At 40.7% G+C, this 12,356-nt stretch overlaps 1 protein-coding gene across 2 annotated transcripts in view; it reads right to left on the bottom strand.

Moving 5' to 3' along the window:
• Positions 1 to 12,356, bottom strand: part of DIP2C (disco interacting protein 2 homolog C) — a 358,168-nt gene that overhangs the window by 52,822 nt on the left and 292,990 nt on the right. For both annotated transcript variants that reach the window (XM_018554178.1, XM_018554179.1), the window contains 3 exons: positions 5,436 to 5,516; positions 4,611 to 4,734; positions 3,630 to 3,751 (listed from right to left, as the gene is read on the bottom strand). In XM_018554178.1, the coding sequence (XP_018409680.1) occupies positions 3,630 to 3,751; positions 4,611 to 4,734; positions 5,436 to 5,516 (327 nt within the window). The remainder of the gene's footprint in view (positions 1 to 3,629; positions 3,752 to 4,610; positions 4,735 to 5,435; positions 5,517 to 12,356) is intronic.

The following is a 12,356-nucleotide window of genomic DNA, read 5'->3' on the forward strand; positions in this document are numbered from 1 at the left end:
GTTGTGCCACAGGCAGAATTGGTATTTTAGCAGGGAAATTAAGTTTGCTAAAATCATACTCGCCTCTATCTGTTACTGCATGGAATGGCTGAATGTAACATTTGTCTTCACTTAACTTATTTTTTTTTCTTCACTGTATCTGCATTTATTGAAATGATTTACAGAAAATTTGCATATTTCAAATATAGCACCGTAAATATTAAAAAGAGCAACCTTGCAATTATTAATATTTATCAGAGGTCCTAGTTAAAGTTTGCACCAGGACCCACTGGCATAATTTTGCTGGAAGCAATCCTGGCGACCAGTGCATGGCTACAACGTCAGTGATATTACTATTATTATTATAGTATTTATATAGCGACAACAGTTTGCGCAGCGCTTTACAATATAAGGAAGACATTACAGTTACAATACAATTCAAGACAAGATGGTAAGGAGGATATTTCCAGTACCTGATAAGACAGCATGGTACATGCTTTATACGCAGTGTTCAGAAAGGGAAAGTCAATTAATTAGGAGCACTCAAATAAAAAAGGAGAAAGCAGCATGTTTCTAGAATTTAGAAATTTTTAGAATTTAGACATTTTTTTCTCTCCATACACTAGGGTAAAACGCGAGGAACAAGCAGTAAAAATATAAGAGAGATGGTTGTTCATCTCTCTGACTCATTCACTGGCCCATGAGTATTTAAAGGAGAACTATGGGGTTAAGGCTTTTCCCCATAGTTCTCCTTAGGGTAACGGGAGGACACAAACTAGCGTCCTCCCGTCGCTGTAGCTCGCGGTATACTGAGATGCCACAGTATACCGTGAGCTGCTGCTCGCGGTATACTTAGACGCCCCAGCTGAAGCGGATCCCGACAATTATGTCTGGATCCGCCAAAAGAAAGTGCTATCAGACTGAAGGGCACATCCAAAGAAATAAACCACAATCAGCAACCATATCCACAGATATGCACATTCTAACTACTTTATCCTTACTGTATAACTAACTTGTTACCAAGGACAAAACTGCAGTATCGATCAATAATTTCCCTATTTCCATCATTTATACCCTGTGAAGCTTTCATAGATCTTAAATAAAGCTGCTATATACTTCATATTAATAAATGAATGTGCAATGTATTTCTTATTATCGTGAGTAATGACACTGTCAACACCCCAGATTTCACACACTGAGCAATCTCTGGCACTAATGTATTAAAAGTCACAGCATGAATTTTATGAACGTTAGCACAAAAGGGAGCAAAGCTGTATTGAGAAGCCAAACATTCAAAATCCATACTTATCCGAGACAGGGATCTGGTAAACATTTTATGAAGCAAAAAAGTGGGCTTCCCCATCCATATAAGAACCCCCCTCTCCTTTCACATAAGAGTCCCCCTTTTCATCAGAACCCGCCTTCACATCAGTCTCCACCCTCACACTGCAACATCAGAATCCCTCATTTACATTAAAGCCCACTTTCACATAAGGTTCCCCCTTCACATCAGAGTCCTCAGCCCTCCCATTACAATAAAGCCCTTCCATCACAGCAGGAGCCACTGCAGCATGGCAGAGAAGAGGAGGTGGAGCAGTCCTAGACAGAGGCAAACTTCTGTCCTTTTCTGAATGGATACCACCTTCCCTGGATTGGCATTATTCATTCCCATGGTGCTAGTGGCCGGACTGCCTGCACCATGCAAAGGCATGACACTGGAAATCTCGAGGCACCCCTGAGGAAGCCAAAAGGCACTCCAGGGTGCCACAGCACCCTGGATGAGAAAGGGCGCCTTAAGGGCTTATTCACACTGGAATCGGCCGGCACGTACAACTCCGTGCTGCGTGCAGGGCTGCATTGGGCAGCTCCCGGGAAGGACAGGTGCTGCGTGTGATTAGCACGCAGTCCCCGTCCTTCTCTATGGTACTATGTGGCCGTACGCCCCCCTACGTTCACCTGCCCTGCACGTCCATGCAGGTGAACGTACTTGTACACCGACAGGATGGATCCCGTCTGCGTCTGAGCCAGTTAACACGCACCCATACGGACCTGCACTTGAGGTGAGCCTAGGGGGGCGTACTAATCACACGTTGGGGGCGTACTAATCACACGCGGCACCTGTCCTTCCCGGGAGCTGCTCGACGGCCCGGCATGCGCCAGCCGATTCCAGTGTGAATGAGGCCTAAGAGACTAAGCCTGGCCAGGCAATGTGAATGATAAATAGGGTCACACTCTTGTTTATGAGAGGGAATGGAAAAAAAAAACAACTTCTTAACTAATTTCAGATAAAGTTGACATGAGGTGGCAAGTCCCTTTAAATGTTGGGATTGTTTAATTAATAAGTAGCTTCTGTTCCAAACATTTTTGATGAGCATAACTAAAAGTTTATTAACTAATGAGCATGAAATCCGAGATGCAAATGAAAATTAATTTTACAAAAAAAAACAAAAAACTTCACGTTGTTTATAAGGCAATTAGGATCTGTTTAATTTGAAGTGTGTGGTTCCACTTTTTCCTTCTATTATCATAACATGTTCGTAACTAAAGCTGGCCATACACCTTACAACTATCTGCAGATTTTCTGTGGTCAGATGGAAAAGGTGCAACAGATTCCTCCATCTACACTTAACTGTGTGGATGGAGGAATCTCCACATGGGCCAATCTGTTGCACTTTTTCCATCTGACCACAGAAAATCTGCAGATAATTGTAAGGTGTATGGGCACCTTTAGATACACAACAGAAAGGCTCATTTAAATAAACTAGAGGGGGGGGGGAAAAGGTAAACTGCTACCACCTGCAAACAATGACATTTCAGGCTCCACTTTAAATATGCAGGTTAAAACAATTCAAAGTAATTATTTAACTGCTGCTGGTAGGGCTTTTTTGGTCTACATTTCTATACAGAACCTCTAAAATGCCTTAATATGTTATCCGCAGGATACGAGGGAGATCTTGGGGGAAGGGCTCCAGCATCAAAGATAGTTCTTCCTTCAACCACCAGTCATATGAACAAGTTGTAGAAAGACCAGACGGTGACATGTAGATTGTGCAGAGAAACATCTACTAGACTATGGCCATCTTTAATAGGCATTTAAACAAAGTACTGTAATATCGTATTTGAGCCACGCCAACAGCTCCCCCACCCACCAAAGCTGTACGGTGACTGTACCATGGCTAGCTTTTCACTTCTGTTGCTTCTCCCAGGTAGATCCCCTTAACACTGCACCAACACTATGGACACTGCATCAGCAACCAAATCCAGGGCTCATGGGAGCATGGCCTTAGGAAGATACTGTATCAGAACTCATCATCAGATAATTCAGTGATTCTCAAGTCACCCCAATAGGTTGTTATTTTCTAGGATATATATATTATACATATATTTGTTTTGAGGTTTTTGAATATTTTCTATTGGTAGGCTACAATGAAGACATTTAGCCATTTTACAACAAGGTGTGCTTATGTTATCGATGAGATCATTGTGTGCATACAAGTATTCATAAGCAGACTACACAATCCATCCTGTTTTCTTTACACAGACGCACTGAACTGATGAAAAATTATATCTGCAGATCAGTAATGTCCCACATGTAATAGAAATGATTGTCTTTAACCTCGGAAGTTTGTCACAGAAGATCCAGGTCTTACCTCCACTATCATCTTCACTGTTGGCAGCGTGGTTGCAATATTCTGCGGGTGTGGAGGTCGCACAGTTATTGGCACACAGCCTGCATACAGACAGCCATAAAATGCTGCAATCAGGTCTATTCCTGCATAAAAAAAGTAATAAAATGCCATCAGTCTGTAAGCAAAGGAGTAACTGTTATTTTCACAAAGTACATGTAAACCTAACCATTAAAATCTTATATTGGCTGTAACATGTCAGTGGAATTTCAAAGTAATTTTTATTTTTCTTTAATCTGCAGCTTGGGTTAAAATAATTAGCTATTGATACTGCCATGAAGGTCCTTGTTCAGGTGAAAACACTCTGTGCCTGTTTCTCAATTGTGCTCCTGCATTGTCACCCTGTCACACAGCGTTTTGATTAAGCCTACATGTGACTGTTTTAACATAAAATACACAAGCATGCTCCACTGTTGTCACCATCAGGAAGCCCACCCTGAGAAAATGACATTCAGCCACCACTGGAGTTCACTAAGAAAATAATTCAATACAAAGAGGCTGTAGGTTTAGCATGAACTCTATGCAGGGCTCCACAAAGTCATAGGTTGCACTGTGCCATGCTCTACAGGAACCACATTTATATGCCACAAGAGCACCCTGTCCCAGATACTAAGGTGATCCTGCATTCTCTCCTCATCATTCATTGGGGAAAGGGTGCAGTAGTGCTCCTAGTCAAGTTACTGCTGTGAAGGGGTTTCTGCACAGCTGCCGGTAGTATTATCCAGGGCTGTGCAGGGGACACCTGCTTAGGGGTATTACTACAACACCATTTATTACAACGTTGTTGCAGAAGACCCATTGACCCCTTGAAATCAGGCCGGTTAGAGAGATGCCCATTCTGCCATTGCCACTGATAGTCTGCCACTGGTTATCAATTTTGAGACATAATACATAAAACACATAATAAAGACAAAATGTTATCTATGAAGAAAAAAAAAACAGCACCTGGAGGATACACAAGAGCCACATGATCTCCATCCTGTAAATGTCCCCTTTCCATTAACATCACAGCAATCTTTTCAGCTCGCTTATGCAGTTGGCTACATGTCAGAGAGTTGGCTATTGTTCCCTGCAGATGAAAACAGGGTATTATTCACAAAGATCAAAAGAGTTTAGAGGTTTAAGAAAGGCACATTTTGACTTGAAGTAAACATTTGCTTTCTCATGCATTTTTGCTTATGTCATTAAACTGACCACTGTTTTATGGTCCCACAATTAGGTATTCTCATCCTAGAGCTGAAGTCAAGTGAGGCTTTCTGAGTTGTGATAGTGTTCCCTATTACTAATTTGGAAAGTGAAATATTTGCCAAAAGGAAGGGATAGAGCATGTAAAAAATTTGGCAGCGGCCAACACCATCTTGGACAAAACATATGAAGGACACCATTTAAAAAGAACAGGGCAGAACTCCTGGATTGTTACATTTAATACATAGATCTATAACAACAAACTGAACGTAGCATATACATTCCAGTATGCTAGACACAATTATGCCACACAGAGCCTTTGATGTCCCTGATAGCTTAACAATTCAGCAAGAAAGAGACTGTACCCCTATCTACCTCTCCCGTTTTAATAGGATACAATAGGCAGAACAGATGTAAACAGCCAGCTTCATGCAGGCAAGTAGGATTTAAAAGAAAGAAATGCATGATGTTACATTAAATTGTTTTCTGTGCAATCTTCTCAGTTTAAAAGCGCTGTCATTTGGATGCAATGGGTCCAGTGAAAAAGCACAAAAGCCGGTGACATTAGAACATTGTAGATCTTACCCTTGAATTTAACAAAGTGTAAAGTACATGATCAGGAGTTGTTTGTGCTCTCCACTGAAGGACTTCCGACAAGAATAAAAACTGAAATGAAAACACAAATATTCACCATTAAATATCATCAAGGATGTGTTTCTACTTCAAGTAAAGCTGTGATAAAAGTAAGAAGATAACAGTTAAAAATATACCTCAAAAGTTTACATTTTGCATTTAACTTATTCAGACAAAGTCTTCTTGCTTAGTGGATTTCATCTTCTTTATGTCCATATCCTGCTAGCTTAATTTTTTTAAATGCCCAAATTACCGTATGTGTTGACTGGTTTAATCATTGCCCTTCTTATGAACTCACTGCTGCACTAACCACTTACAAAGCGGTTTTAGAGAGAGGATGCAAATCAACGAATCAAATGAAAAGAAGCTACAGTTCTACCAGAAGCCCTGAGAAGCCTGCCAAGTCTATAAGCACCACATTTGTACATCACTGAAGGTAAATGAGAGGACTTTGAGATTAGCACAGTTGTAATGTTTCCGGAATAGGATTACAATAACTTCATAATAGCCACAAAAGATTTGTCAGCAAGAATTGTGTTGTATTGTACATAAATGGAGGTCAGCCTCTTAAAATATGGACAATAAAATTAAACACAAACTTTCTCATGCCCAATACCTCTTCACACAAAAGCACACACTTTGGTCACTGATTTTCTGTGCTAGAAGTAGTGCCAAATATGGAATGGCTTGGCAGTAACGTTATCTCTGGCACAACTAAGTGAATTTAGTGTAATGACATAATTACATTTTTACTGCAGGGACATACAAGCAAAATGTCATGCTTTGTGTATTAACAGCTAAATTAAGGTCTTTTAATAATTTTTTACCCCATTATGTTTTGAGACACGCAGCTACACCTGTTTAGTTTGAAGGAGCTCAAACATGTTTTTAATTGATCTGTGAGATCACCATAAAAGTGTACCTCAATGGATTTATTTTTAATGTATTTTGGGTATTGTTCAATTTTGTTATATTCAGCTTCAACACTGCTGGAGTCTCTATGGTGTTTTGTAGAGTCACATCTATTTGCTATTGTGTACCCAAATCTAAAATTATCTAGGCCTAGTTTAAGTTAATTTTTATGCCTCCCCATAACTCCATTACTCCGATTAGAGTTTATTGAGTCATATGAAATAACAGGCATAAAAGCATTTGGTACAATGTACAGGTAGGTTATGTGCGCTAAGTTACAATTTTATTCAGAAATACAATAACACACAAGCACTGACAAACACACACACACACACACCTACAATGCTAAAGAGGCTTTATCAGCCATTACATATGCAGAATGCACAGGATCATGAACACTGGCTGCCACTCAGCCCACCAAGCAAAGGGATGCATCCCCATGTCCTTGATGGTTATGTGAGCTGTGGTGTTTCTTCCTGTGTACCGATGGAAAAAGGTAGGTAATGGGAGATAAACTTTTTGTTTTAGGGGGCACAGAAATATTTGGAATCCTGGAGAGTGCTTGATGACCTATGAAAGGGTGACTGGTAAAAAGGTAGCGGCACAAGAAAGGTACAAGTGCAAACTAATGAAGCAGATAAAATATGTGAATGTTACAACGGTTTCAGATTGGAGGATACCTGCAAGTCTATGTTATCTGAACAGAGCTTTTAACTTAAAAGCGAACATTTCTGGTCAATGTATGGTACTGATATTTTATAACCGTTTCCGAAAGGCTCACAGAGGGCTTGGAGAACAAATTGCCTGGGAGCTAAGTGGCGTAAACGTCTCTTCCATAATATGTTCCATATGCAATTGCGTGTTTTGCATTATATAATATGTCACTAAATATTACCAGTTTTTTTCATCTTATTTCTAATAAGAGGCAGAACAAATATGTTTATTCTAAAAATATTCCGCATGAAGACAAACAAAAGCTGCATCTGGGTATGACGGATAAACAGAGGGCTCTGCTCAGTATAGCTGTGTTAAATGACAAACGCTGATACGGTAATGTGTACTTGCTCAGTGATGCAAGTGTGCCTGGAAACAGCCTTTGTTTCTTCATTTTGTATCTTAATATGACTCACCCAGAGTGCTGCCAAAACAACTAGATCTGCAACCGCAAAACAGTCTCACTAATATGGCTCTGACCCTTCAGCTGTGAGGAGACAAGAGAGGACTAAGTGGGAAGCCTTAAATTAGGCTCTACTGGTACTTCTACCTTAGATAGGGTATTAAGGCACAGTGTCTTTGTGAGAGGCTTATTTATAATTAGGCATTATAAATATGATGTGTATGTGCTAGAAGTACAGGGATATCAGCATCCCCCTTGGCATGATACCAATGCACTTTGAATATAGATGCATCTTTGTACAACTTCATAGCATGTGAATCCATTTAGCCCAGTGGTCAACCTAATTGATTTAAGAGGCCTAAAGTGCAACCCCCGACATTAGCAAGGGGAGGCACATGATATTTAACAAATGCAATGCTACAGACAGGGGAATTTGTCAAAACTGGAGCAGACAGAATCTGGAGCAGTTGCCCATGCCAACCAATCAGCATCCACCTTTCATTTTCAAACCTTAACTAAACAAACCAAATAGAGAAGCTGATTGGTTGCCATAGGCAACTGCTCCAGATTCTTCTTCTCCAGTTTTGATAAATTCCCCTCAGAAGACAGGCAGCATGAGAAAGATAAAGCTTATAAAACATTAGAACCTTAGAGATCTCCTATGCCGGTAATGTCAACTTAAAGGAGAACGATGAGGCGAGTGAAAATCACTCATCCTCATGGTTCGAGTCGACGTGTGACAATTAAACTGTCACACGTCGGCTCAATAGATCGGGAAGTGAGCGAACACATGCCATCGCTCGCTCACTTCTCGATCATCTCCCTGCAGAGAGCGGTGACTGTCAGTCACCGTTCCCTAAAGAGATTCCCTGCAGGGGCGGGTACAGCTGGATCTGCCTCTAGATAGGCAGAGCCAGCTGTCATTCACGCAGCTGGGTGGATCTCGACAGTAATGTCAGGATCTGTCCGGGCTGCGGCGGTCTCAGTATACCGCGAGCTGTAGCTCACGATATACTGAGCTTTGGGTCACGGGAGGGCGCTAGTATATGTCCTCCTGTGACACTCGAGAACTATGGGGAAAAACACTTACCCCCATGGTTCTCCTTTTACTAGATGTACCAACTGTTTCAATGTTGCTTTCATTCAGCTCAGTTCACAAAGCTAAAACACCAGGAAAACTTATAAAAAAGGGAGTTATTTTCAGTGGAAGTAGAAGGCCAGAAGGCAGGGAAAGGGTAACAAAGTTTATTCAAGTGATTCTTTAAAAAAAAACTGTCCACCACACACCTATTCTTAAAAGGAGCTCTGCAGTGTATGTTGATTGAGATCCCAATTTTACAAGTCATTACGAAATGTTTACTTTACTTGTTCATTGTCATAATACCATGCAATTACCATATTCCACACACAGATTTGTAGATTTTCCATCTAACAGCCATGTTTGTGCCTTGCACTGCCATCAGCATCCTTTCTGAAGGACTGCTAAGAGAAATCCCATTACAAGTGAAACAACTGACGGTTGTGATATTTGTAAATGAGGCTCTTTATTTGCTGCCCATGTTTCTTGGCAAATGCTTTGGTTGTCTAGCATGAATTGCATGTTTGAAATCTCCCCAAACTGGCCCAGTGATATTGAGGTCAGGAGTGATTACCATTCTCGAACCTTCACTTTTTTCTCCTGCAGCCACTTAAGGGTGGACTTGGATCACTATCATGTTGAGAGGTGAAAGTGCATCCCATGTGTACTTTCAGGGCTGATGAATGCAAATGTTCATCTCCAAACATTTAAGGCTTGTTCACACCAAGTGCAGCACAGGCGCAGTGCAAGGCAGTTACATAACGCATCAAAAATGCCTCCAATGTATTCCAATGGTATTTTGGGCTCTAGTTCATACCACAGCATTGAGTTCCAGTGCATGTGGAAAAACTGCAGAGGGCAGTATTTTTTCTGCTCTGAAACACACCCAAATGCATGCAAACGCTCTGTAAGGCACTGGACTACACCTGAAAGCCCATTTTAGGCAAAAGGAAAAAACCGGACCGGAACTCGTCAAAAACGCACTGCACTGCATATTCAGAAACTCATCCAGATCTGGTGTGAACAAGCCCTTATGGTTGTGACCAAGTTCAATTTTGGTCTCATCACTACAAATGATTCTGTTTTGAGGCTTATTTGGGAGCTTTTTGTCATATTACAAGCAAGCTGTTTTGTGACAGTGGAACGAAAATAGCTAATATTTTATACATTACATACAGGGGTATGTAAACTGAGGAGCACAACTGTATATGCACAGAAAAATCTAGAAAATATTGTTTTGCAGTTACAGATACAGCTTAGCTCAGCATTCATGACGCAAGAAGGATCCAGTGTAATTCTAAATGTTGACCTGTATTTTGGACATTGTGGGCAAAAAGCAAATCAATAAACAAGGAAAAGGGGATTTAAAGGATTATTATGAGACAGATGAATAAATTAATATAGTGATGTCATGTGCAATTGCCAGAGTTCTGCACTCAATCATATTAAAATGTTTAGACTGGTAGAACATAATCTCTGTTGGTGACAGCAGTATGGTGTAAACAAGGAGGCTATTTACCACTATCCGTACAGCACCTCTGCACCATCTCTCATGTGGACTAAAACTCTATTTCACAATTGTCCCTCCTTTAGGTCTGATTTATAATTCCATATAAATACATTATATAACTACTACAATTGAGTAGTACATTGTTGATGCCAACTCTGTAATGTTTGTGTTATGTATATGTTGATATAGATATATAGGAAAAGTAGTGATGTAGGCTACAGCAACCTGTGCCGCATTAACCCCTTGCCGTTCGCCCATCGCAAAAATACGGGCAGACGGCAGATGCTTCCCGGCGGGTGGACGTACATTTAAGTGATTTTTTCTGCTCGCGGGCGAGCATGAGCAGCATCCCGCCGTTGCCGACTTTAATATACAAGTGTTCGACCAGCTCTATAGCTGGCCGATCGATTGTATGAGGGTGTACAGAGTGCCGCCCCCCTTCTCTGCATACTTGTTTTGGGTTAGCGACTTAGTATTGAAGCCAGAATTGGGACAGGACAACAAGGCAAGTAACATTTGCTGAATAAGAATTCGGCAATTCCACCCCCTGCATTCCCCACCGCTTATCTCTCCTCCTCCTCTCTCTAAAGGCGGAAGCGATGTGTATTACATCACTTTCACGTTCAGCTGTCATTTTGTTGGCTGCTATAGTCAAAGAAGAAGCTGGTGAAGCAGATCCCTGCTTCAACAGCTTCTTTAAGGGTCCCCAGGTGACATTAGAGGTCTTAGAGCTCCCTGATGTCTCCATAAAGAGGACCTGTCATTGTTTTTTTGGCTATCACATAGGGGGATGTTTAACCCCCTATGTGATTGCAATCAAATGTTAAACTTTTTTTTTTACAAATAAAATTATGAAAAAAAAAAAAAAAAAAACCACTAAAAAGTTTTAAGTCCCCCCCCATGCACTTACCTAAAAACAAAAATATGCATCGGATGAAAATAGCGATTATGCCACACGTCACCGTGAACGTCGGAGTGCGAGCAATAATTGAAGGGCCATTAATCACTGATAACACTAAACTGATGAGCAGTAAAAGCATCGCCTATGGCCAATTTTAGGCATGGTAGTTTTTTGGGATTTCGCAGGCGCACGCAATTTTAAAGCTTGACATGTTTGGTATCTATTTACCTGACGTGACCCCGTCTTTAATATTTTACCAAAAAATTGGGTGCTGATAAATGTTTTATTACATAACGTAGGGAAAACAGGTTTTTTTTTTCTCAAAATTTTCAGTGGTGATTAAATACCACCAAAAGAAAGCTCTATCTGTCCCTACAAAATGGTATTAAATTAATTTTAGTACAGCGTTGTATGACTGAATAAATGTCAAAGTACCGCAGCGCTGAATACTGAAAAATGGCCTGCACAGGAAGGAGGTTTAACACCCTGGACTTCAAGTGGTTAAGACAAGATCTAAATTGAAGGTTGTCACCATTACCTCTCGAAAGAGAAACACGGAGGTTGGAATTGCCGAGTTCTCATTCAGCAAATGTTACTTGCCTTGTTGTCATGTCCCAATTCTGGCTTCAATACGAAGTCACTAACCTGGAACAAGTATGAAGAGAAGGATTTCTGACTAAACTGATCTGCATACTTGTTCTGGGTTAGTGGTTCAAAATACTGAGGCCTGAATTAGTATATTGGGGCAAGTGTCCATTTTGTTCCGAGAATATTGGAAGTGGCAGAGATGCAACAAAAGGTATGGCATCCCAAAGGAGAAGTCAATCAATGAAACGCATTGGAAGGAGAGAGACACTGGCCGGAGGATTAAGGACGGTGTGATAAACTAATAAGTGACAGATTTTATGTAAGTGCATTTTAATGTTTTTTAATAAAGGAAGATTTAATTGGCAATGCCATGGGAATTATTTATATATCTTTTTGAGCCTTGTTGGATCGGATGAGTAACTGCTTGACAGAATACAGAGAGCGGTGAAGCCGGTGTAAAGTGGCACTATTTACACATAGAAGGGAAACAGCAAGCAGCACCTTAACAGTGAAGTGTCAACGGAGCAGAGTTGAATAATGCTTTCCAGGTTTTCAGATAAGGCACATAAGGTCCATCTATAACGTAATGGTGAACTCAATCTGGTGAGTGCGGAAGAGGATTTGAGACATGACGGTGGTGTGTGAGCACTTCTAATTGACGATTATCTCACTGAAGAGCACATTTGTTTGGCAATGGACTTTCTATTAGGAGCACTTTATCATGATTGTGAATGAACATTTCTATAGTGTTTAGAAGCACTGGAGGT

This window comes from Nanorana parkeri, unplaced genomic scaffold (assembly GCF_000935625.1).
Source record: "Nanorana parkeri isolate BGI_ZX_2015 unplaced genomic scaffold, ASM93562v1 scaffold145, whole genome shotgun sequence".
In the NCBI taxonomy this organism is placed as follows: Eukaryota; Metazoa; Chordata; class Amphibia; order Anura; family Dicroglossidae; genus Nanorana; species Nanorana parkeri.